The following is a 26,211-nucleotide window of genomic DNA, read 5'->3' on the forward strand; positions in this document are numbered from 1 at the left end:
TTCGTGTCTAGCCATGAGCCAAAGCTCTGGACTTACTGTAGCCTTCACTAGACTTGAAAGATCTCACCTTTCCTTAGTTCTCGTTGTTCCGTGCAGCCCCGATGTTGGTTCCTAGGGTGCGATGTGTAGAGGAAGTAGCAGCTGAACCCACAAGAGAGAGGTGCTACCAATTCTCAAATTTGCCAAGTTTAAGTATTGTTTGGGTCTCCATTGGGTTGCATGTATATTGGGAGGGTGAACATGAACATGACATGTGAGAACAATGTAAAAATTTGGAATTCCTGAAAGGGGCTCTGGCTTTACCAGATGTGTTTCCTGATAAGACTCTTGTCTCCTGAGAAATATATATTGTAAATTCTTGGTCTTGGAATTACTTATCCCTTAAAAGTTAAAGGATACTAGGGTTTTCAGATCTTTGTTTTTCAGCAGGAGACTCCAGATTTTGGGGGTCCCCTCTGGGTCTCCAGGTGAGTCACCTTAATCTCCAGACTTTCAGCTTTCATTTTTTAAAAAAATTAAGTTTCTAGGTGGTCTGGTTCCAGAGATATACACCAAAATGTCAGCCGCCACCATGCAACTAATGCTCTAAGTTCTGCTCTAATCCCTGCCCTTTCATGTTTTTAGCCAATAAGAAGTCAGGGTTGTGATTGACAAGGAATTACAGAGCCAAAATGTAGAGTCAAATTGAATTGTCTGCCTTCAAGTGAATTCTAATGTATGGAGACCCTATGAACAGCATTTTCATGGTAAACTGTATTCAGAGGGGGTTTACCATAGTCTCCCTCTGAGGCTGAGAGGCAGTGACTGGCCCAAGGCTCAGAAATGTGCTTTTTCCTGCCTGTCTGAACATCTCACAGATTGAATAAGTAAGCTTTCAGTCTTTTTCTCTCTTGTGTGTAGGAGTCAGACAGGTTTAAATTTTGAAGAAGGCAGTGTTGTGCAAACTTCCCAAATTGTAGCTTTAATCCTCTTTCCTCTTCTCTCAGGCATTTTAACAGCATTTGAATAACATGTGTTTTTAACTTGCTTATCTGTTTTTATGGGTTTTAATGGTTTAAAATTGTATACTTGTTTTTAATGTTTTTAATTGCTGTAACTGCCCTGAGAGCTTCAGCTGTGGGGCGGTATATAAATGCAATAAATAATAGTAGTAATAATAATAATAATCCAGTGCTTGCTTTTCCAAAGTATACATACCCAGAGTAAACCCCATTGAATTCAGTAGGATTTCCTTTTGAGTAGACATAGTTAGGATGTGCTGTGAATTGATGGGACTTTTGAGGACATAGGAAAGAATTGTGCTTGTGTTGTATATCTTTCTCTCTTCCTCCAATCCTATTTTTAAAGCAATTAGGCAGGGCTTAGGTATCACCGTTTTTATTATGTAGGAAACTAATACTGATTTTTTTTATGTTCTGCAATGAACAACTGGTTTTGACTATTATATGGGGTGTATGTATTTTTATATCTCCAGTGTGTGTGTGTATATGGGAATTTTTCCAACAACCCTGTGAGGTAGGGTTGCAGTCTGGAAACCAAGGCAGCTCACAATAAGAAATAAATCCCTTTAAAATCCAACAACCATATAAACAAGTATAAACAGTTGCAAAACAGCTTAAAGTGGCATGATTCTCTATTTTGGGTTGCGTGAATGAAGTTGCTTATCATTTGAGGTTGCAGTTCTGTCCCTGTTTGAGTAAGCCCTGCTGAATACATTGGGACTTGCTTCTGAATAAATAAACATAGGATTGTACTATAAATATATTTACAGGTTGTGTAAATAATAAACGTCTTTGACAGTCATGCTTATATAAATATTTCTTCATTTTTCATATTTTCAGTTTTTGGTTAGGAATCCTGACTGGTTGTGAGATGCTGAGTTTTCTGCCTTACTCTTGTTGTGGTTGGTATGGTATTGCATTTAAGAAATCACTGTCTTTTGTTCTTCTTTGTCTATTTGCATTTCATTTACCTTTATCCTCACTCCTTTTTATCCATAGAAGCAACAACAGTGGTTCCATGCGCTCCGCTCAACCTTCTTAAACCCACTGATGATGCATCTTGTTGTTCGTTTCTTGCCCAATAGTGGTAAAAGAGAATTCACATATTTGGAAGTGTGGCTGCAATTGTTGTTGTTCCCAAACTGCTGCCTATGAAGGTAGACCAAACCATGTGTGCTTTCTCTTTGTCAATTATATTCACTGGAATTGGGTTGGTTGATAAAGTGAGTTTATAGCAGCCCACAGGCGAGACAGAAAAGGGGAGAGAATCTTCTTACTCATTAGACCTCTTTCTGAAGTGAAGGGTCAAATCTGTAAAGACATTTGGATGTTAAAAGGTAGGGGCAGAGCATTACAGGCCGGGGGTTGCCAACCCTACTTGGATATGGATATCTTTGCTTTATCAACAACACAATCCAAACCATATCTACTGAAAAGTAAGTCCTACTGAGTTCTATGGGGCTTAGAATTGCAGCTCTTTGGGCATCCATCTTTACTCCTGAGTGCTCCCATCTAACATCTCCACAACACTAGGCTCCTTTCTTCCTACAATGGCCTTCTGGTGACTGGCGTGGCCTGGCCTGAGGGCACTTGAACCCTTTTTGCCAGAAGTGAATTGGCTAGATTAAATGTTCCCTACCCAGGCTCCATCTTTTAGCTAAGATTTCTGTCTTTATTTCCAATCAGATAAATGATTTTGTATGAATTGTATGTGCCAAGCAACTGTGGTTGATGCTTAATGTATCATGCTTAATGACATCACTTGGACCCACCCTGTGACATCACTTTGACCCATGATGTCACTCAGGCCCGCCCCTAAAATCTCATGGTTTGGGATGCTTCTGACCTGGCAACCCTATTGAACTGTGATCATGTCTGTTGCCTGTCTGAATGGAGCAGTATGTGTTTGGGAAAGGGGTGTAGAAACCCCTTACTTTTGCCTGGATGGAATGCTGCATGGATACTGTACAAAAAGAGTTACATCCATTGACCCACCCACTGTTGCCTCTGGCTTCACCACTGGCACGTGGCCCTTGGAAAGTTGCCTAAGGATGAATGTGGCCCTTGAGCTGAAAAAAGGCTCCCCATTGTTGTTATATATAATCACTACAGAAGCTGCTTAAGTAGAATCACAGGTTTTTTATTCAGTTACTTTAAAGGTGCAATAGCATGTTGGTCAGTGACGCAGGTTGTGAGACTCACAGACAAGGTTTTTAGCAGAGAGAGAGAAACCTGAAGCAGAAGGGTTAAACTGTGAGAACAGAGTTCCAGACAATCAAGGTCAGTGTGGCTAGCTGAGTGTGTGATAAGCTGGGAACTGGCAGGATCTCGGGTGTGGGGGAAGAATTGTCAATGGAGGAAGATGTCTCTAATGTCTTTGCCTAGTAAAGACTCTTACATGAAACTTGCCTGGCCTGTATTATTCCTGTTCTAAACGGCTCTTGGACTCATACCACGTCTCACCTACACACGCAGTGCGCTACATAGCAAAGTGCTTTTCTCTTGCCCCAGGCCTGAGAAGGTCTTCCTCTTCTAGTTGCAGTAGTTCTCTAGCTCATTGAGGGAGCAGGTGTTTTCACAACATTGCTCCACGATTCCTCTCTTTGCCCTCTGAAAGTCCTGTGGTTGGAATGGCAGTGCTTCCACTTCATTCTGTAAAGGCCCATTTGCTGTCAGATAAAGAGAATGCCCAATTTAATGCTGCTTTGAAATGTACTCTATATAGTGTGTTTATATGTCAGCCAGAAAGTTTGGATTTCCTATCTTGCTTCAATCGTTTTTCAGAGAATATTATAGGACCCCCACCCCCACCTTTGAATTAGCTTTGAGGTCACGGTAGCGGTGGTAAGTTTAAATCAGGAGGGAGCTAAGGGTTGGCACAATTTCAGACAGCATTTGTGTGAAGCATGGAGAACATATGTACCCAGAAGTGTTTTGACAGGGTTTTTTTAACCAGTCTCTCCGGGGAAAAGGCAAGTCAGTTTCAGATGGAGAAGGGGGGGATGCCCATTCTGCCATGTAATCTGCTGCAGTATATATTTTCAGAACACTTCTGGCTTCATGTTCACTTCTAGCCCATCTCTTTTATGGCTGCCCTGAACTGTGGCCCTAGTCTCTGCCCTTTCATTGAGCCAGTTAACTGAAATTAAACGGTATATGTTATTACCCACTTTGTGAGCCTTTGGAACAAGATGAACCACCAATAAATTCCCAAATAGCAATACCCAATATTCCCTCTGTGCATCACTTTCTTCTGAATGTGCTCCTTCTCCTTGTGCCATAGCAGCCTTTCCCAACCATTGGATTCCCAGATGTTGCTGGACTACAAGTCCCATCAGCCCCAGCCAGCAAGGCCAATAGTCAGGAATTATGGGAACCATAGCCCAGCAGTCCATGGGCTGAGCTTTGAAAATCACATCAAGCTGAAAGAGGAAGTGGGAAATAGTGTCAACTCTTCCACTTTCAGCTCTGTGTTGGAAGAAAAAGGTAACCACCCTCACCACTCCAGCCCAAGAGGGTAGTGAGTGAGAGGGGGACTCAGAGGCTTTGTGGTCACCAAGGGGAGACTTGAAGGGTACAACTGCACCCAAGAGCACCACATTGGCAACCCCTGTGTTTAGTGTGTGACTAGGTTGATAAGTATATCTTTTAAACCCTTGTTCCCTTCAAATTATTTCTTAAGTTGAATGCCCAGGAATGGCATCCTTGACATAAATACTGGATTTCCCTCCCCCCCCCCCTTAACACAAGGTTCCTCTACATCTGAAGTTATGACTTAGTGAAGAAGTCACAGGATCAAACTCTTCATGACAGGCACTCTTGAGGAAGTTGGAAAAATTACCTGGGGGCTGTTCAATGTTGCGCCGTGTTGTAAGAGAATAGTAGAAGCCCCGCTCTCCACATACGAGCCTGAGTGCTTCCACTAGATGGGAGCCACATAGATGCTGATTGGGATCGGCATAACTAGCAGGAGGAGCCGAAATGGCAAGCAGCACTAGGAGAGGCAGAGATGTGATCCAAAGAGTCATGGTGAAATAAGCAAGACCTTGAAAAGAGAGGGTGGAGTGGAAAATGGGGTTAGAGAGGAGAGAAAGGAAGTTGCCAGTAGATTGCCGTCATTCTGAAGCTGAAAATCATTACCCCATATGTGCCCACTTGACTGCTTTGATCTGCAGAACTGGCACTTTTACAAGTGCCATATAATGTTGGTTCTACTCTTGCAAGAAATTGTTCTTTTAGTGTAGCAGCTGATATTCTCTGGAGCTCCCTGCCTATTAATATTAGGCAGGTACCTTCTTTGCACAATTTTTGATGCCTGCTAAAAACTTTGTTTAGGCCAGCCTACCCAGACATGTGATTTTAATATGTACATTTGGTTTTTAAAACTGTTGATTTTATCTATATTTTTATAATTTCATTATGTCTACTGTTTTAAATCTAAGGTTTTCCTCCTGTTTTATACCATTTTATGTAAACCACTTTTTTATTAAGTAGCATAAGCTTTGCTGAATAAATAAAAATAAAAATTACTCTGAATCTTAAAAATTCTTTAAAGTTGATCTTCTCTATTTTCCTTTCGATTACAAAAATCCTATGGCAATAACACTTTAAGGCTATTTCACATGTCATTTTTTGTACACTTACATACATTTTACATGTATGTCTAAACATTTAACAGGGATGCTTGACAAACAGACTGTATGCATGGTAGGGAGCTGAGACTGGCATTGGCAAGGCTATGGTCTGAAAGCACATGAGGCCTTCACCTTGCTGCTGCTAAGCAGGTCTAGGTCTGGTCAGTGTGTGGATGGGAGACCACTTGGAAACCACATGTATACTGCCTTGGGTTCCTTGATGAGAGAAAGGTGGAATATAAATGTAAGAAATAATACATGTGCACACAATAGTAAGCACAGGTTTGCTGTCACACAACATGTGAAAACAGTTCTTATTTATTATTGCAATACAATATCAACCTAACTGTGCATGTTTGCTTGAAGTGTTTAATGGGTCTTACTCCAATCCCAAGTAAAGTGTTTAGGGTTGAAGCCTAAAGAGTTAGGCATGCATAGCACAGGTCATCTATAGATAAGGATGAGAGTGGAAGTCCCATTCTATTAGTAATTAGTGAGCATTGACCTCAATCCCCTTTGCTGATAGAATGGGACCCCCTCTAGTAATTATGGATAGCACTTCCTTCAGATGCACGTCTAGCTTGTAAGGTTGCAATCCTAAGCAGAGCTCTGCAGTTGTAAGAGCTCCTATTTGTAGTCAAGGGAGGAAATGTTTCAACTGAGTCAGCAGAGTTCTCTTTCCCTTCCCCACAACTAGTGGCAGGAAAGCTCTCCTGTACATGTGCACCAGCAAATCTATGATGGTTGTCAGCCGATAGCAGTTATGGTGTGTGTGTCTCCAAATGCTACTTATAATTGATACAGCCGCTTTTTAAGGGTTAAAATGCTTTGACATCTCTTTCATTTATCCCGCAGCAGGATATGCCAACAATAGTTTCAGAAGCTACAAAAGAAGTGTGACTATGCATTGTCTGGTGGTGCTTCATTGGAATTTCTGAAGTCAACTTTCAAGACATGCCTATGATCACCCCTTGAGTACAACACCCGGCAGAGCTTTGAACACCCAAGTTTAAACCTAACACTCTATGTGCTGCACCACAGCAAGTAAGAAATGGTAGAGACCACAGACTTACCTAACCAAGATGAGACTAGTGGAAGATTTGAAGGTTGCTCAGAGGCTAAAGGAAATAAGTGACTTCCGCCTCATCTCCTTTCAATATTTATAACCCTTTGGCTTGTTCCAATGGCATAAGATTTGGTCAAAGCTCCACCTTCTTAACATTGTCACCCATATTTTTGGCTGAGCACATTAAGCCAAGTGCACATATAATCAACAAGTCTTAACAGTTTGTACTTTCCATCTCATTACCTCAGCAGCCTGTATTTCACAGAGTCCCTGTCTTGACTTACTGGGACCCTTTTAGTAGTCAAGATAATGGGGCTATTTCATCAGCAAAAGCTACCTGGTTATCATAATTAACTTACCTGACCCATATAGGTTTTATATCTCTGAAGCATCATTATATTATGTTAATCATTCAAATTACAAGATACTCACTTGTATATTTACACTCACCTATGTACTCTCACACTTCTGTATATTTGCTATATCATAATCGTAAATATTGGCTCTGGGGAGGGGGGAGGGAATTGGGGTTACATTTATTTTACATTTATCTTGTTATAATATTTTTGTTAAATTTTTGTATAACAATAAAAGGTTAATAAAAAAAAGATAATGGGGCTATTAAAGCTCTACAACTGCACTAATGCTGAGCAATAGGCAGTGCTGGGATCGGGCTGGCCACTAAGATGTCAGCTGTTTCTGAAGTGCAGAATTAAGGAAAAATAAACATGTTAACATGTTAGGCTAATTTCACCCCTGCTGGGGAACTAATGATGAGACAAAGCTGTTGAGGAGACACTGCTATAGCCAGCTGTTAAAGAGGAAAGAAAATACTTCATTATAGCAAAGGGTAGCTGAGATCACATTCTCTGCTTGTTTGAAGAATATGTACAGAAACAGAGATACGGAAATTTTATATGGGGAGCATGGTGCAATGCTACCTCTGAACTACCAAGTTCCAAATTTGTAACAATATCGTTATACGTTTCATTTCATGTGGCGCAAATAGAAGAACTCTTGTGCTTTTTCCCCCGGGGACTGTGGACACCCATTTACAACTAAAAGTTTCAGAGATGCCAGATTTATGTATTTAAAAGCCATGCAAGGATGCCAATTCTCCAAACCCAAAACAAGTGCATGAATGAAAAATGAGAGATGGGTATAATCTTCTCCTTTTTATGTTTTGCAAGTAAGTCATCTGCTTGGTACAAAGGGATAATAATTATACAGCCACTACGGTCAGCATGGATTTTCCACATTCCTCAGTGTTAAATTGAAAATACCCCCATGCCATTCTGATGCTTCCCATAAGCTCATTTCAGAACACAACCTCACAAAATGTATAGTCCTGAACTCAGAAAGGCTTGCTTAACAACCCTCTAAATGTTCATGGTGATACACAAAACAGTAAGAGAGAATTGAGAGTTCAAAGAGTAAAAAGAGAGAGAGAAAAAAACAGCCCCCTTTTGGACTTTTTTCTGTCAGAGTTCTCATAATCTGTTGAAATTCATTAAAAATCAGCCATGTTCACAGAGTACCTGTAATCCTATTACTGACCTGGCCCCATACTCTGACCTTCATCATCTGCAGTTTAAAAGTTTAAAAAATGCCTGTCTGATTTTTAATTAATTTAAGAAATTTAGCATTGAATGCAAACACAATTTGGGTCGGTCTTTCACAGTCCAAGCCACTTGCTGTGTAGCTTGGAAGAATTTGGTAACATGTGCCATGTGCCTCTGAGCATACGGTGAGTGGTGGCAACACCTGCCATCAGCCCAAATAACAGAAACAAGACATGCGCTGTGCTGATCTTGTTTTAGCATGGGGGAAGCAACAATATTAAAACAGTTGATATAGTTCAGATAGTCAGTTTAAATATGTTTGATTTACTTTGCAACTTTACTGACGTTTCCTATAGTAAATCATCTTATTTTGCTTCTGTTTCTGTGAATATGTGAAGTACAGCAACACTTTGCAACACTAAAAAAAAGCTCCAAAAACAATTATGGAATAATGGCACTGACTGTTCTGCAGAATAGTTTCCAATGGACATGAGGAGTGTCTCAGTTTGCACAAGATAGAACAGTAGGAGGTGAAATATATTCTAGCAAAATTCTAGGTGTGCTCTATGTTTTTATTTGATCATGCCCACCTTTCCTTAAGTGGAGTAGTTTAACCATAGCAAGCTGAAAACACGTATCTTGGGCAGGCCAAGTTTGTTTTTTCCAACAGCTAGAGTCATTGCTTATGTAGCAACATATTGTACATTTTACATCAAACTGCAGTTTCAGGTTCAACTGTTAATGCGCCCAAAATAGAAATAGAACATAACCTCCAGTTTGAAACACAAAAGGCTGTCTTCACCATCATATGACACTGATCAATAAAAAGGCTTTGAAATTAATAAAAATAAATTTGACGCAGATTTGTAGGATGAATAATGTGAGAAATATAATTTTCTAGGTTAGATTCTCTGTAGAAACAGTAGTAACACAGAAAAGAAGCCAAGTAAGAAGAACACCAACAAACATACAAAAATGTAATTCTCCACTTTGGAGATGGCAGGTGTTGCCATTATTCACCATATGCTCAGAGGCACATGTTACCCAATTCTTCCAAGCTACAGAGGATGTGGATTGGACTGGGAAAGAGCAACCCAAATTGTGTTTGCATTTTGACCAATTTGTAGGGCAGTCCAATATCTCAGAGAGGAGTTCAGGTCTCCTGCTCCCCTGGTGCATTCACTATAGCTGCCCAATTTCCCTGTTTTTTAAAGTTTGGTAGAAATATCTGTTGGCTATAGGTACATTCTTAAACCTCAAGGTTTTTTGCCTATTAGTGAATATTAACTTATTTTGCAGGAAAAACAGGAAAGTCATCTATGGCATGTTAGAGACTAAGGCCAGGTTCCAAATATTCCTGTACGTTAGTCAAAAACATATGTACAGGGGAGTAGGATTGCTTATTTTCTCTTCTTGCTGTATCTCCTTGTGCAATGTTGAAAGGTGCTTTGGAGGGTCTCCGGCCTCTCTATGAGCAGCTTTAATTGAAATAAGGAACATAACCCCCCCCATGCACATAGCCCTTTGGATCTTGGTGAAATCCATTTGGTTCAATCCAGGCTAATGTTAGTTGAACTTAGGTCATCTTGAAATCAACAGGACATGTTAGTAATGACTTAAGTCCCTTTGATTTAAATCATAGAATCATAGAATAGTAGAGTTGGAAAGGGCCTATAAGGCCATCAAGTCCAACCCCCGCTTAATGCAGGAATCCAAATCAAAGCATTCCCAACAGATGGCTGTCCAGCTGCCTCTTGAATGCCTCCAGTGTCGGAGAGCCCACTACCTTTCTATGTAATTGGTTCTATTGTCGTATGGCTCTAACAGTTAGGAAGTTTTTCCTGATGTTCAGTCGAAATCTGGCTTCCTGCAACTTGAGCCCATTATTCCATGTCCTGCACGCTGGGACGTTTCAGAAGAGATCCTGGCCCTCCTCTGTGTGACAAACTTTCATGTACTAGAAGAGTGCTATCATATCTCCCCTCAGTCTTCTCTTCTCCAGGCTAAACATGCCCAGTTCTTTCAATCTCTCCTCATAAGGCTTTGTTTCCATTCCCCTGATCATCCTTGTTGCCCTGCTCTGAATCTGTTCCAGTTTGTCTGCATCCTTCTTGAAGTGCAGAGACCGGAACTGGACGCAGTACTCAAGATGAGGCCTAACTAGTGCTGAATAGAGGGGAACTAATACTTTTTTTATATAATTTTTTTTATTCAAATTTTTCAAAAGACAAACAAAACAAAGTCAAACAACAAAAACATAACAATACAACAAAAGAAAAAAATAGTTGACTTCCGATTTGTTGCAGATCAGCTATAAGTATATAATATATATCGAACCTGTCCCTTAATATATACATACAGGATCACTTTTCTCCATAGGTTATCTTAGTTAATCGTCAAATCCCAATATCATCATTTTATTTTGATCTTTCAACAAAAAGTCTAAGAGAGGCTTCCATTCCTTAAGAAATGTGTCTGTCGATTTTTCTCTAAGTAAGCATGTCAATTTATCCATCTTTACTAAGTCCATTAATTTCAATAGCCATTCTTCCGTTGTTGGTGTTGATTCCATTTTCCACTTTTGTGCATATAATAATCTTGCTGCCGTAATCATATATAATATTATTCTTCCATATTTCTTTTCTATTTGTTTATCCATAAAACCCAATAAAAAAAATTCTGGTTTTGACTGAATATTTATCTTTAGAATTTTTTGCATCATCCTACCTATCTGTGCCCAAAATGATTTTGCCTTTTTACACAACCACCACATATGATAAAATGATCCTTCTTGTTATTTACATTTCCAACAAACATTAGAAACATTACTATACATTTTTGACAACTTTTCTGGAGTCATGTACCAACGATACATCATTTTATAGAAATTTTCTTTAAGATTATAGCATAATGTAAATCTCAAGCCTTTTTTCCACATACTTTCCCATTGATCCATTTGTATGTTATAACCAAAAAATTTTGCCCACTTTACCATACACTCTTTTACTTGTTCTTCCATATCCATTTTCAGCAAGAGTTTATACATTTTTGCAATTATATTTTCATCATTTGTACACAAACCTATTTCAAAATCAGATTTACTTATTTCAAACCCATACATTTTCTTATCCATTTTATATCTTTCTAACAATTGTAAATAGGCAAACCATTGAGAACTATATCCTTCCTTTATCAGTTGTTCTCTCTCTTTCATTATATATTCTCCATGTACATTTTCTAACAGTTCTTGATAAGTTAACCATTTCTCTTTTCCAGCCATTTTTCTTCTGTAAAAAGCTTCTTGACTTGAGACACATAATGGTATTTTCGAATAGAACCTTGGTTTATATCTATTCCATATTTTCAGCAGAGGACATCTTATAAAGTGATTATTAAAGTCTACATTTACTTTTACTTTGTCATACCATAGATATCCATGCCATCCCCACTTTAGGTTATGGCCCTCCAAATCCAATAGTCTTTTATTCCTCAATAAAATCCATTCCTTTATCCAGACTAAACAACAGGCAGCAAAATAAAGTCTCAGATTTGGTAATCCCAGACCTCCTCTTTCTTTGGCGTCTTGTAGTAATTTAAATTTAACTCTTGGTTTTTTTCCTTGCCATACAAATTTAGAGATATCTTTTTGCCATTGTTTAAAAGGTAAGTCAGAGGATATTACAGGTATTGTTTGAAACAAAAACATCATTCTCGGTAATACATTCATTTTTATCACAGATATTCTACCCGTTAATGACAATTGTAGTTTATCCCATTTTAGCAGATCTTTCTTAATCTCTGTCCATAGTTTTTCATAATTATTATGAAACAACTTTGAATTTTTATTTGTCATAATAATACCTAAATATTTCAACTTTTTCTCTATTGTAAAATCTGTCTTGTCCATTAACTCTTTCTGTTCCCTTAAAGATAAATTTTTCACCAACATCTTTGTTTTTTGATTGTTGATCTTGAATCCAAATTCTTTTAATTTGTCCATCAATGCATTAATTCCTTCCAAAGGGTTTTCTAATACAATTATCAAATCATCAGCAAATGCTCTCAGTTTATATTCTTCTTTTTTTATCTTTAGTCCCGAAATCCTTTTATCTTGCCTTATATCTCTAAGCAGCACTTCTAAGACCAGAATAAATAGAAGGGGAGATAATGGACATCCCTGTCTTGTACCCTTTTGTATTTCACATGAATCCATTAAATCTCCATTAACAATTATCTGAGCCTTCTGAGATGTATAAATCGATCTAATCCATTTTATAAAATTGTCTCCAAAATCCATTTGCTCCAAAACCTGAAACATAAATTTCCAATTCAAATTATCAAATGCTTTCTCAGCATCTAAGAAAATCAAAGCTGCTTGTTTATCATTTCGTTGTTCTAAATATTCCAACACATTCAAAACATTCCTGACGTTGTCACGTAATTGTCTTTTAGGTAAGAACCCCGATTTATCTTCCTGGATAAATTGTTGCAATATTATTTTCATTCTTTCTGCCAAAATCATTGCAAAATTTTTATAGTCATTATTCAATAGAGATATCGGCTGATAATTTTTTGTTTTAGTTAAATCTTGCTCCTCTTTAGGTATTGTTATGTTAGCATTTTTCCAACTATCCGGTATCTTCCCCTCTTGCAAAATAGAATTCATTGTATACTGTAAATGTAACAAGAGTTCTTCCTCCAAACATTTATAGTACACTCTATTAGGGGAACTAATACTTCATGCAATTTGGAAACTATACTTCTGTTAATGCAGCCTAATACAGTATTTGCCTTTTTTGCAGCCACATCGCAGTGTTGGATCACATTCAGTTTGTGATCAACAATTCCAAGATCCTTCTCACATGTCGTATTGCTGAGCCAGGTATCCCCCATCTTATAACTGTGCATTTGGTTTCTTTTTCCTAGGTGCAGACCTTTGCATTTATCCCTGTTGAATTTCATTCTGTTGTTTTCAGCCCAATGCTCCAGCCTATCAAGGTCCTTTTGAATTTTGTTTCTGTCTTCCACGGTATTAGTTGTGCCCCCCAATTTTGTATCATCTGCAGATTTGATAAGCATGCTCTGTACCTCCTCATCCAAGTCATTAATAAAAATGTTGAAGAGCACTGGGCCCAGGACCGAGCCCTGTGGTACTCCACTTGTTACTTCTGCCCAGTTTGAGAAGGAACCATTGATAAGCACTCTTTGAGTATGATTCTGGAGCCAACTGTGGATCCACCTGATAGTTGTCCCATCCAGCCCAGATTTAGCTAGCTTGCTAATCAGAATATCATGGGGCACTTTGTCAAAAGCTTTGCTGAAGTTGAATATATTATATCCACAGGATTTCCACAGTCTACCAGGAAGGTTACCTGATCAAAAAATGAGATTAGTCTGGCAGAATTTGTTCTTCATAAATTCATGTTGGCTTCTGGTAATCACTGCATTGTTTTCAAGGTGCATGCAGACTGGCCGCTTTATAATCTCCTCCAGAATTTTTCCAGGGATTGATGTCAGGCTGACTGGTCTGTAGTTCCCAGGTTCCTCCTCTTTGTTCTTTTTTGAAGATAGGGACAACATTAGCCCTCTTCCAGTCATCCGGCACTTCACCCTTCCTCTACGATTTCACAAAGAGAATAGACAGTCATTCCAAGAGTTCTTCCGCCAGTTCCTACAATACTCTAGGATGCAGTTCATCGGGCCATGGAGATCTGAAGTTCAGAGTGATTAGGTATTCCTTGACCATTTGGATATCAATCTCAAGTTGCAATCCTGCCCCTTCAACTTCCCTCTTTTGGGAGAAGACTGAGCCAAAGTAGGAATTGAGTACTTCTGCCTTTTCTTTGTCATCTGTTATCATTTTGCCATCCTCATTGAGCAGCTTGTACCACCATTTATTGTGTCTGTCTTTTACTGTGGATTTACCTGAAGAAAGCTTTTTTGTTGCTTTTGGCATCTCTCACTAACCTCACTCATCCTCAGCTTTAGCCTTCCTGGTGCCATCCCTGCAATTCTGTGCTACCTGTCTGTACTCTTGCTTTGTGGCCTGCACTTCTTTCTTTCTGCCCCTTTTTTCCTTGATGGAATTGTTTGCCATTGTGCCTTTAGAATTTTCTCTTTTAGAAACTCCCACCCATCTTGGACTCCTTTTCTCATTAGGGTCGCTTGCCATGGAACCTTTCTTACCATTGTTCTGAGTTTATTAAAACTGGCTTTCCTGAAGTCCAGGGTATGGGTATGGCTACTCCCAGCTTTTGCTTCCTTTAAAATCAAGAACCCTAGTATAGTGTGGTCACTTTCTCCCAGAGTTCCCGTAACTATCACTTCATTCATCAAGTCATCTCTGTTGGTTCAAGTCAGTCAAGTCAAGGGTAGCTAGTCCTCTAGTTGCTTCCTCCACTTTCTGTAAGAGAGAGGTTTATCTCCAACACAAGTCAGAAATTTCTTGGAGGGGCTGTGTTTGGCAGAATTTGTCTCCCAACAGATATCGGGATAATTGAAATCCCCCATTACTACTACATCATGCCTCCTCGAAACATTGGCAATTTGCTTTTCAAAAGTTACATTCTCATCCTTCCCTTGATTGGGTGGTCGGTAGTAGACTCTAACCCAGCCTTTCCCAACCAGTGTGCCTCCAGATGTTGTTGGACCACAACTCCCATCAGCCTCAGCTAGCATTGCCAATGGTCAGGAAGATGGGAGTTGTAGTCCAACAACATTTGGAGGCACACTGGTTGGGAAAGGCTGCTCTAACCACTTTGTTCCTTTTATTTCTTGCCCCATTTAACCCAGATACTCTCTGTTGAGGTACCAAGCTCATCCTCCTGTATTTCTGTGCAAGGATATACTGTTTATTTTTAACATATAGCATGACTCTGCCTCCCTTTCTATTCCTTCTCTTCTTTTTGAACAAATTATATCTTTCAAGCGCTGTATTCCAGTCATGGGAGTCATCCCACCAAGTTTCAGTTATACCTATCAAGTTGTATTTACAAGCCTGTATTAAGAGCTCCAGTTCATCCTGTTTGTTTTCCATACTCTGGGAACGATGTATACAGACATCGAAGACCATGTGATTTACAACCTGGGTTCCTTCTTACATTTTTGTGACTATTACTGAGCCCCATTAGATTGGTTTCCTCAGTTCCTCTTAATGTGCATAAGCCTTTGTTAGTCATTACTGCCAAGTTTACATCTCTCTCCCCCTTAGGATTCAGTTTATAGCTCTCTTCATGAAGTTCTCTGTGCTGTGGCCAAACACATTCTTCCCAGTCCTTGAGAGGTGCAACCCCTCATTTGCCAGCAATCCATCTTCCAGGAAGCATAGCCCTTGGTCCCAGAATCCAAATCTCTCGGCACCACCTTTGTAGCCAGTTATTCACCTGGAGGATTTTTCTTTCCCTTTCTACTCCTCTTCTAAGTACTGGAAGGATGGATGAAAAAACTATCTGGGACCCAAAGTCCTTGAGTTTCCTTCCCAGAGCTTCAAAGTCTCACATGAATTCTTCATAGCTCTGCTTGACAGTATCATTTGTCTCCACATGGAAGAAAGGGATATCTGTCCGTGGGCTTTATGAGTGATGTCAACCCTGCTGTCACATCTCTAATCTGTCCTCCAGGGAGACAGCATACCTGGCGAGTCCATGGATTTTCTAGGCAAAAGTGGATTTCAATCGAGGGAGTCTCCCACTACTAATACTCTTCTCTTCTTCCTGACGTGGGGCATGGTTTCATTGCTGCTGGATTAAGGCAAAGCCTGTTTTTCCTAAATGAAGGAATTCACACTTTGTAAACTGGCCAGGCATTCATTTTGCATGGGAATTTGCAACCCTTTGAACTTTGCCACCTTCCAGGATTTTTTACAACCCCTTCTCCTATCTCCCTGGGTCACCCCCTTCTCCTACCACACATAGGTAGGATGTTAGGGGAAAAGAGAGGTTTTAGTTCATTCAGGCAGTTGTTCATCATCATCATCACCATCATTATGCTGTAATGTAAGGAACTTCCTTTGCTGAGTTTCCCTTCTTGGCTGCCATACTAATGCTGCAATCCTATTCACACGTACCTTGGAGTAAGTCCGATTGAACTCAATGGAACTTACTCTGAGTAGACATGTATTGGATTGCAGCCTAAGACTCAGAGTAACTACATCTGGGCAGAGCTTATGAGTTTAGCAGGAAAGATAAGCTTGGAAATGCCTGATCCTAACCTCTGGTGTTGGCTGCACCGCACACACTTTCTCAGGGATATTCATTTGCATTTCACCTTACCATGCACAATATATATATATATATATATATATATTTCTATTTTCTTCCTCCTCCTCCCCTATTCCTGGCTTTGGGCTGGTATAAAACCACACTTTTTTTTCTGTTAGGTTGAAAATGAGATCCTTCTTAATGCCTTCTTCCCAGAGCTTGGAAAAGTTACTTTTTTGAACTACAGCTCCCATCAGCCCCAGCCAGCATGGCCACTGGATTGGGCTGATGGGAGTTGTAGTTCAAAAAAGTAACTTTTCCAAGCTCTGCTTCTTCCTCAACAACAGGTGTCCCTAGGAACCAACCAGCATGAAAAGGGAGTGTGTTAGCTACTGAAAAGAGTCATCTCAGTGGCTGACTCACCTCCTTTCACTCTGATTGGCTCCAATCAGCAGAAAAGGATGAGGAAGCATGTTAGAAGACTCTTCTCTAACACACTGCCCTTTCATGCCTATTGACTCATGGACCCTGTTGAGACCTGGCTCCCAAAAAAGTAAGGGGTCTGAGACTCCCTAAGATGCTAGATGACTACACCCCTGGGCAGAATACAAATGGGGAGAGTCCTATTGCACTCATGTCCTGCTTGTGGGCTTCCCATAAGCATCTGGGAAACCATTGTGGGAAAAGAATGTTGGATTAGATAGGCCTTTGGTCTGATCCAGCAAGACTAATCTCATGTTCTTATGTAAGAAAAAATGCATTGACTCCCTCTTATGTATAAACTTCCCAGGTCCCCAGTTTTTGCCTGGATACTTCAGGTTCATGCGGTCACCTCCGTACTCCGGGTGAGTCACCCCAATCTCTGAACTCTCAGGTTTCATTTTTTTTTAAGTAAATTTCTAGGTGGTGTGGTTCATGAAATATACACCAAAACATCCCCCCCCACACACACACACAACTTCTGTTAAATGAGCTCCTGGCCGGCTGCTCTAACCACACCCTTTCAGATCTGTAGCCAATAAGTGAAGTCAGGGTTGTGATTGATAAGGAATTTGTTGGAATTCATGTGCTTCAAATGTGGGTTGAAATATGCTTTAAATGAATGGTGTGGATCTGCTTTAGGTATGCTGTGCATTCATTAGTGAATTGAGAAGAAACATTTTAAAAGATACTTTTTTAAACAGGGGAAGGGCGGTAGCACAGTTATAGGGCACATGCTTTGCATGCAAAGATCCAAAGTCCAATCTCTGGAGAAGACTATTGCCTGGAATCCTAGAGTCCATGTCATCAGTAGTGAACTAGAAGCTACCAAATGACCTGTGTCAGTATAAGGCAGATTTCTTTGTTCCTAAATGAGGAAAGAGATCCAGTTTACAGAGGGAATTAAAACAATAAAATTATTGGCAAAAACAGTTAAAGACAGGTATTTAAAAACATTCAAAATAATAAAACCAACAGTCAATTAAAAGCAGATAAAAAATAATAGCGTCTACATGCCTGGGTAGGCTTACCTATACAAAACTTGTTTTAGCAGGTGCTAATAAGAGTATAATGGAGGCACCTGTCTAATGTCAATAAGCAGGGGTGCTGCAATGCTAAAGGATCAATTTCTTACAAGAGCAGAACAAGTACTATGTGGCACCAATAACATGGAAAGCACACCTTGAATTTGGCCTGGTAGCAAATCAGAAACCAGTACAGATTTCAGAGACGAGGTATTATGTGTTGATAGGTTCTCACTCACGTCAGCAATCATGGCACAGCATTCTGCACTAACTTCAGCCCCTGAGTCAGGTTGTGCTGCATGGGGATTTCTGTGACCTTGGTTGACTAGCTGCTAAGTTTTTTTAGTTTTGGTTAGGAACCCTGACTTGTTGTGAGATGCCAAGTTTTGCTGCCTTACTCATAGAAATCTTGTTGTGGTTGGCATGGTATTGCATTTAGGAAATCATCTCTGTCTTTTCGTTTTTCTATTTGCATTTCATTTACCTCTGACCTTACTCACTTATATCCATAGAAGCAACAACAGTGGTTCCATGTGCTCAGCTCAACCTCCTTAAACCCACTGATGATGCACCTTGTTGTTTGCATGATGGTTTGTTTCTTGCCCAATAGTGGTAAAAGAGAATTCACATACTGGGAAGTGTAGCTTCAGTTGCAGTTGTTCCAAGATACTGCTTGTGAAGGTAGACCAAACCATGTGTGTTTTCTCTGTCAATTATTACTCACTAGAATTGGGTTGGCTGTCAAAGTGAGTTTATAGCAGAGCTTGGAAAAGTTACTTTTTTGAACTACAACTCCCATCAGCCCAATCCAGTGGCTATGCTGGCTGGGGCTGATGGGAATTATAGTTTTAAAAAGTAACTTTTCCAAGCTCTGGTTTATAGCAGCCCATAGGGTAGACAGGAAAGGGTAAAGAATCTTTTGAATTCTTACTCATTTCTCAGACCTCTCTCTGCTGTGAAGAGTCAAGTCTGTAAAGAAGTTTGGAGCAGCCACATTAAAAAGCAGACAGGGCATTTCAGGCAGGGTGTTGCCAACCCTACTTTGATATCAGTATCTTTGCAGAGGATCCCTAGTCAAGCCCTACCAACAGGACAATCATGACAGTATCTACTCATAAGTAAGTCCTGTTGATTTCTATGGGACTTAATCTTTTTAACTCTTACTCATTTGTCAAACCTCTCTCTGAAGGGAAGGGTCAAGTCTGTAAAGAGGTTTGGAGCAGTGACATTAAAAGGCAGGCAGGGCATTCCAGCCAGGGGGTTGTCAACCCTGCTTTGATATGGATATCGTTGCAGAGGATTCCTAAACAAGCCTTACCAAACAGTACAATCGTAAGAATATCTACTCAGATGTAAGTCCTATTGAGTTCTATGGGGCTTAGTCCCTTCGTGTGTTTAGAATTGGAGCCTTCAGGAGCATCCATCTTTACTCCCGAGTGTTCCCATCTAACATCTCCACAACATTAGACTCCCTTCTTCCTGCAATGGCCTTCTAGTGACTGGCCTAGCCTGAGCCACTTAAACCCTTCTTGCCAGAAGCAAGTAGACTAGATTAAATATTCACTACCCAGGCTCCCTAAGCAGGTGAGAAGGAATGATCCCATCACTTCATGTGGACCTGGGAACGCCCTCATTTAACTAAGATTTCTATCTTAATTTCCAATCAGAGAATTGTTTTTGTTTGAGTGGTATGCTCCAAGCAACTATGATTGATGCTTAATGTATCATGTTTAATGACATCTCTAGGGCCCGCCTCATGATATCACTAGGGCCCAATCCATGACATCACTAGGGCCTGCCCCTGAAATCTCAGAGTTTGGGATGCTTCTGACTTGGCAACCCTAACCACAACCCTTGTCCAGATGATCTCATTGTTTGTTAGAAGCCCGTTTTCTACTTATACAGAAACTCATAAATCCATGAGAGTCAGGATGTTTGTGCCCTCTGGCTTTTGGCATTTACAGATAGCTCATGTCTCCACAGAGGGGCTGTTTCCCAGGATGGCTTCCATCTTTTAGGCTTCCAAACTTTGGTTCACTGAGATGAACCAAAGAATGAAAAATCCCCAATGTTATAGATAATCCTTTACAATTACATTTAACATGTCTTTCTGATTGAGGATTTCAGATCTGTCAAGATTTCAGATCTGTCTCTGGCTGGCAGGAGGTGTGTCCCCCTTTCTTCCAACCTGCTAGCTTTCCTGTCATTCCCAGATGGAGCTCCTGATTTCCAATCTGCTAGTATGAGTGCTGATCACACACAAATATGTTTCCCTACTGGCCCATAGGTGGCTCGGTTTTTTTGATGAACCTTGGCATCAAAGAGCAGAATATATATTGGCAATATTCATATGTAATCTTGAAATGGCTCCAGCATCTGTTGCCAGCCATCTGGATATTTCCAGGCTATGGCTTATGTAGCCCACACTCATGAGAGAGAGGTATCAACAGACACAAAGGGACCCCAAGGTTTGTAAAAGTATAAAAATATTTAGGGGGAACATCCATATGCGGAAGCCCCCAAAATAGCCCAATGATGACTGAGTGTACTCAGTGGCACAGAATGTAGACTTTCAATGGGGGGGGTGTATGGAAAACCAGGTGGGAATGGGATGAAATCATGGATAAGGCATGGCCTACTCATTGTAATAGTGAACAAGGGCACTCCACGTTGCCAACATTTTGTTGCAGATATCACTTGTTTAGATGCAATTGCTGAATAAAAACTAAAGCAGAGTTTAATTATGGTAAGTGCATTGAACCTTTGCTCAAACAGGGAAATATCTTGTTCTATCATGCTATGTTCTATCATGTTATCAGGTATCAGTTATCAAATATCTAGTTCTATCATGTTGTCAGATCTTGTAGGTCAAATTCTTTCAGTCTGCTTCCATTCTAAGCCCCCACTCTGATAATATATCTGTTCATGTGTCCTGTTGGCATCAGCTATGTATAGTTCCTTTTCCCCTGCTTCCCATGGCACAGTTAGATGTGCATTGATTTTTTTTTATTATAGGGTTTTTTTTATCATTTCTGAGATGGCAGTTTGGTATGCTATGTTTGTGCCCTGTGAAAAATTCTGCAAATGGTTGTTGCATATGGTTTATGACTACAATTTTTATCTTTGTCCTCTTCTTTTTTCTTTGCTTTTGGATGAGATTTGTAAACAGCATGCCACCTTTGCACATTATGAACATGAACTCCAGCTTATTTCCCTGCAGGATTCCTTGTGAAAGAGCAATGTGAACCTTAAGTCTGTGACAAATGCTGACTTTGATAACTAATCTTATTGGATGCTTATTTGCTAATAGGATTATGAGTAGAACTGGCACCACTTTACCTTGGATGTTGTCTGTGGTTACAGTGCTGCATGCCACCTCCCCTCCTGATGTGCTTTGCGGAAAGAAGCCAAAATCTGAGAAAACAGAGTTGTGATATCATCCATGAGTTAATGCATGTCATGGACTGGAAAAGAAGCCCCCCTGTTCGCTATGACATGGAACGGTCTGTTGTTTTGCCTTGGTCTATCTGATCCCTATTTGAGTCAGATGCCAGGAGAAACAGATCATTGGGCTGCCACCATTAGGAGTGGTCCCATGGTATTTGCGTTCCTGACATAGCATCGTTCCCACTAGGCCATTTCTTGAGGAGGAATGCTAGCAGGATGCTTCTTCTTATCGCTGCTTGAAGTGTTAGCAAAGCTTTTTTAAACCAAAAAGAAATACTAACTAACCTGCAGCCCTCTGCCACCCTTTATCTGTCTGGCAAGCTGCCCCTGAAAAAAAATTAGAAATTCCACCACATCTGGACTGTTATCCGTCCACCCACCCTAAGAAAATGGCGGGGCTACATATTTCAGTCTGGCACTAATCAGGACTGAAACTATAAGTCGTTCTTGGTTTAACCAACAGGCGGCAGATATACAGTATTCAATTTCCTCTCTATTTTCCAATTTCAGGTCCATCTTGTAGATACACAGTAGAGAGAATTTGTGTCATAACAGGAAACATTTCCTTGACTTTATTCTTTAGTGTTAAACAAAAACAGAATTATTCCATGAGCAAGAAAACTATTTTATATCCAGTGCATTAGAGCCTCCTTCATTTGGGTTTGGGTATACATATACGCAAACAGCAGTGTAGAAGAGGCAGCAGTGATGATGCCCCCAAGTCCAGGTTTGCAGAGTCTAGGTGTAGATAAACAGTAGGGAGAGAGAGGTATTTTACTCATACTCAAGACATTCTTCTTTCTTCTTATTTCACATGTTCTAAGGCTAGTTCTGGCATTAAAACAATTTCTTGCATACTAGTGAGACTAGAAGGGTGAGGAGAGGATATATATATGAAATTTTATAGAGCTGATGATAGCAACACCCGGGAACAGCCATGGCTATGATATTGCTAAGATATTTGGAAATAAATTTACAACTATCTCACCAGTCCGGCTGCAGGTGAAGAGAAGGTGCAAGGAAAGGTTCCAGGTGACAGGGCTTCACAGTGGTGACCAAGGTTTTCTTTCTGCTCTTGATATCTCATGTCTCATGATCTGTGTCTAGTGCATTTGTGGTTTAGCTTCTGATATCAACGTGGATTTTGTAAACACCCTGCATTGAGCAGGGGGTTGGATTCGATGGCCTTACAGGCTTCTTCCAACTCTACTATACTATGATTCTGGCTTGATTTCTCATACAATCCAGCACTTGATTCCAGGTCATCATAATAGTCACCCCAGTGTTCCTATTTGGTTCTAGGCTTTCTTGATCAATGCATTGTCAAGACAAGTCCAATATATTCTTTGTGCAATATACCAAGTTAGGCTAGGCAGTCAAGGAGCTACCATCTTGGTATTTTGTCTCATAATGTGCCAGTATGTCCAGGGCTGAGAAACATGTCACCCACAATCACCATACAACAGCCTTTGCCAACTTGGTGCCCTTCAGATGTTTTGGATTACAACTCCTATCAGCCCCAACAGTACTGTAGTTCAAAACATCTGGAGGGCACCAGGTTAGCGAAGGCTGACATACAACAGTAGAGATTAGATTAATGGTGAAATCTATGTTGAAAAGAACAGTAAGTAATTCAGACAGAGGGCTCAGACCTGGGAATTTCACTATATTATTCTTATTCTTTCTTCCTTTATTCATCACTATATATCGCAAAAGACTCAGGCTGACTTAAAATAATACAAAGAAGTAAGATATAAAAATTGTATACACTAAAGCATAATATAAAGTGATCATACACTAATTCCCAACAATGCACACACCCATTTCCCAAGTACATCAGTTATAATCACCATTAAAACTAACTAATGAAAACCATAAAGCAGCAGAAGAAAATATGAACAATCAACAAACAAAATCAATTCTACTTTGATCACTGTGGAAATTACCCTGTCTTGGAATTGGCAGTAGGTTATTCTCAGTTTTCAAGCTGCATAATTTTTGTCCTCAGATTTTATAATGTTTATATTAATACATTTTCCCAATTTGCTTCTACGTTAGCTAAATGAATAATACAAATAATAGACACGAAGGTTATTCTCTTCAGATTGCTTAATCAAATATGGTCAAGTCTTTCATCTCTACATAAACCAACCCCGCTTCCTTTACTGGCTGAAAATTCCTGCTAGGGATTATATGCTCATTGTTTCTGTTCTGCTCAATTTAAAATCATACAGTGGTCATTAGTTTTAACAATGGAAAAGATGACTTTCCCTGTTGACTCGCTTCTGCCTCATGTAGCCTTTGTAATAGCTAATTGGAATTCCATCTCTATTGACATGTTAAAAATCCTGGCTTGTGGGGGTTCTTGTTCTTTTGACAAAATAAGGGAATACCTGGCTGTTTCACAGATGTGAAGGTGTGGCTGGTGTCCACAACCTTTTGCATGATTTGATGTGCCAGGGTCAAGGATGAACTAATGATTACTCATGATTACAAAACTATTTTTAATCAGAGTTAAGATGAATAGTCAATCATTATATTGTCTGTATGAAAAAAAATTTCTTCATCCTTCATTTCCACAATTTCCACACGTGACCTCTGATGGGTGGAGGGCCCTGCACAGCCAATCCTAGAATGCCTGCAGGATTCGGAGGTTGGCTTCCTGGTGATATAGGACCCATAAACCCTCAATCAAGACGTCACTTCTGGCAATTTGATTTAAGGTATCCTCACCTTAATAGCAACAACTCATTTGAACAGCAGCCTCTCTATTCAGCAGTGGAACTGCTACACAATAAATAAGAAGCTGAGACCTGACTCCATGTGCTTGTCTCCCCCATGTATGCACATTATGTCACTGGAACCTCTCCCCAAGAATTCCATTGCTGCTTGAGAAATGTTGTTTGGTCCTTCAAAATATGATATTTTAGCAACTGATACCTTTAGTACACCTAGGATTGTGTGGGGATTCAAACCCTGGTCTCCCACATCGTAGTCCAACACTCTAACCACTACACCACACTGGCTCATGATTTAAATTACCAAGAGAAATCCTTGATTTAAATCAAGTTTGGCACTTCACGTATTAAATATGTTAATTTACAACTCAGTATAGCATTTTACAACGAGGGTACACTTTGCGTAATTGTTTAGATAACCTAATATTTATTAATTTAGGAAATAGTACATAATACTGCCTGTGTGAAGCTACAGATGCTTGTTTTTTGAGAAAACAAGTATAGAATGGAGTTCCCTAAGGAAGTTGAGTTATGCTGAAGTAAAACAAGGAATAGACTTATTGCATCACCATTTTGGTTTGCCATGATGTTCCAAAATTAGGGGCATGTTATGTAATATAAAATAAGAAAATGACACTCAGTGGCAACTCCTAACTGCATCTTTTTGTACTCTAAAGTTAGGTTATAAATTCTAAACCTAGTCAATTGATTAAACAAGCCATAAGAAGCTAAAAAAAATTTCCTATTAACATCCAACATAACGAACAGCTTGTTAAATAACACTATTACTAAAAGGCATAGAGAGTCTAGATGAATGAAGCATTCCCATAATGCATTTCAAAGCTGATTATTCAATTTGCTATTCACTTGATCCATATTGTTCTTCAGACATATCCGCATCTTCATCCACATCATTTTCTCCCAATATGCAGGTTTCATTATGACCTTTCATCATTCTTGTAACTAGATCCTATATCTCCCCGTTGCACTGTTTACACTTTGCACATTTTCGTTTCTCGCCCAGCGAAGGAATTTCTTCAAAATATTCCCAGATCTCTTGCACAGGTCCAGGGCCAGTGGGTGGCCAGGTCAGGCACTGGATGAGGGCCCCTGGGGCTAGCTGAGGGCCCCTGGGGCTGGGGCTGGGAGAGTGGAGCTCCCACTCCATGATCCCCACCAGCATTGAGTCGTGGGCTGCGACCGGATGGTGCTGCGGATTACAGAGCAGGAGCTCATTCTCCCACCTGACATCAGCCCAACAAGTGCACACAGCTGGTGCTCACTTAAAAATGCCTGGTTGTGCCATCTTGCACATCAGTGCACTGTTTGCTCATGCCTGCCATCACCCAAGATGGCAGCAGGAGAGCCAACATACCTCCACCAATATCTTGAGTGATGGCAGACATACATGCTGAAGTGCGAGGTGGCACAACTGGGCATATTTTAATTTATGTGCGTGTGCATGTGTACACACGGGGGAGGTGGGGTCCATGGCAGTCTGCTGCCTGAGGGCCTGTGGCAAGCTGGTGCTCAGAAGCCATGTCAATTCTGTGGCAAAAGTAGGGGGGAATAGGAACTGTGTCTGTACCTCTTCCTTTTTTCCTTTCCAGTCCTATCATAGAATCATAGAATAGTAGAGTTGGAAGGGGCCTATAAGGCCATTGAGTCCAACCCCCTGCTCAATGCAGGAAGCCAAATCAAAGCATTCCCAACAGATGGCTGTCCAGCTGCCTCTTGAATGCCTCCAGTGTTGGACAGCCCACTACCTCTCTAGGTAATTGGTTCCATTGTTGTATGGCTCTAACAGGAAGTTTTTCCTGATGTCTAGTCGAGATCTGGCTTCCTGCAACTTGAGCCCATTATTCTGTGTCCTGCACTCTGGGACGATCGAGAAGAGTTCCTGGCCCTCCTCTATGTGACAAACTTTCATGTACTTGAAGAGTGCTATCATATCTCCCCTCAGTCTTCTCTTCTCCAGGCTAAACATGCCCAGTTCTTTCAGTCTCTCCTCATAGAGCTTTGTTTCCAGTCCCCTGATCATCTTTGTTGCCCTCCTCTGA

The 26,211-nt window shown here is 40.3% G+C and overlaps 2 protein-coding genes across 14 annotated transcripts in view; one reads left to right on the forward strand and one right to left on the reverse strand.

Moving 5' to 3' along the window:
* TSPAN4 (tetraspanin 4) overlaps positions 1 to 26,211 on the forward strand; it is a 937,220-nt gene that overhangs the window by 869,267 nt on the left and 41,742 nt on the right. The window lies entirely within an intron of this gene.
* On the reverse strand, positions 3,530 to 5,029 carry LOC133378272 (insulin-like). Its single transcript, XM_061613085.1, has 2 exons — positions 4,843 to 5,029; positions 3,530 to 3,670 (listed from the first exon to the last, which is right to left on the reverse strand). The coding sequence occupies exons 1-2, from the start codon at positions 5,027 to 5,029 to the stop codon at positions 3,534 to 3,536; spliced, it is 324 nt and encodes a 107-aa protein (XP_061469069.1). The 3' UTR covers positions 3,530 to 3,533.

The sequence above is a fragment of the Rhineura floridana genome, chromosome 2 (genome assembly GCF_030035675.1).
Source record: "Rhineura floridana isolate rRhiFlo1 chromosome 2, rRhiFlo1.hap2, whole genome shotgun sequence".
Lineage (NCBI taxonomy): Eukaryota > Metazoa > Chordata > Lepidosauria > Squamata > Rhineuridae > Rhineura > Rhineura floridana.

Coding starts and splice junctions, on each gene's coding strand:
- LOC133378272 (XM_061613085.1), bottom strand. CDS start 5,029: ATGACTCTTTGGATCACATCTCTGCCTCTCCTAGTGCTGCTTGCCATT. Junction 3,671..4,842: donor CAACATTGAACAGCCCCCAG/GTAATTTTTCCA, acceptor TTTATCTGACAG/CAAATGGGCCTTTACAGAAT.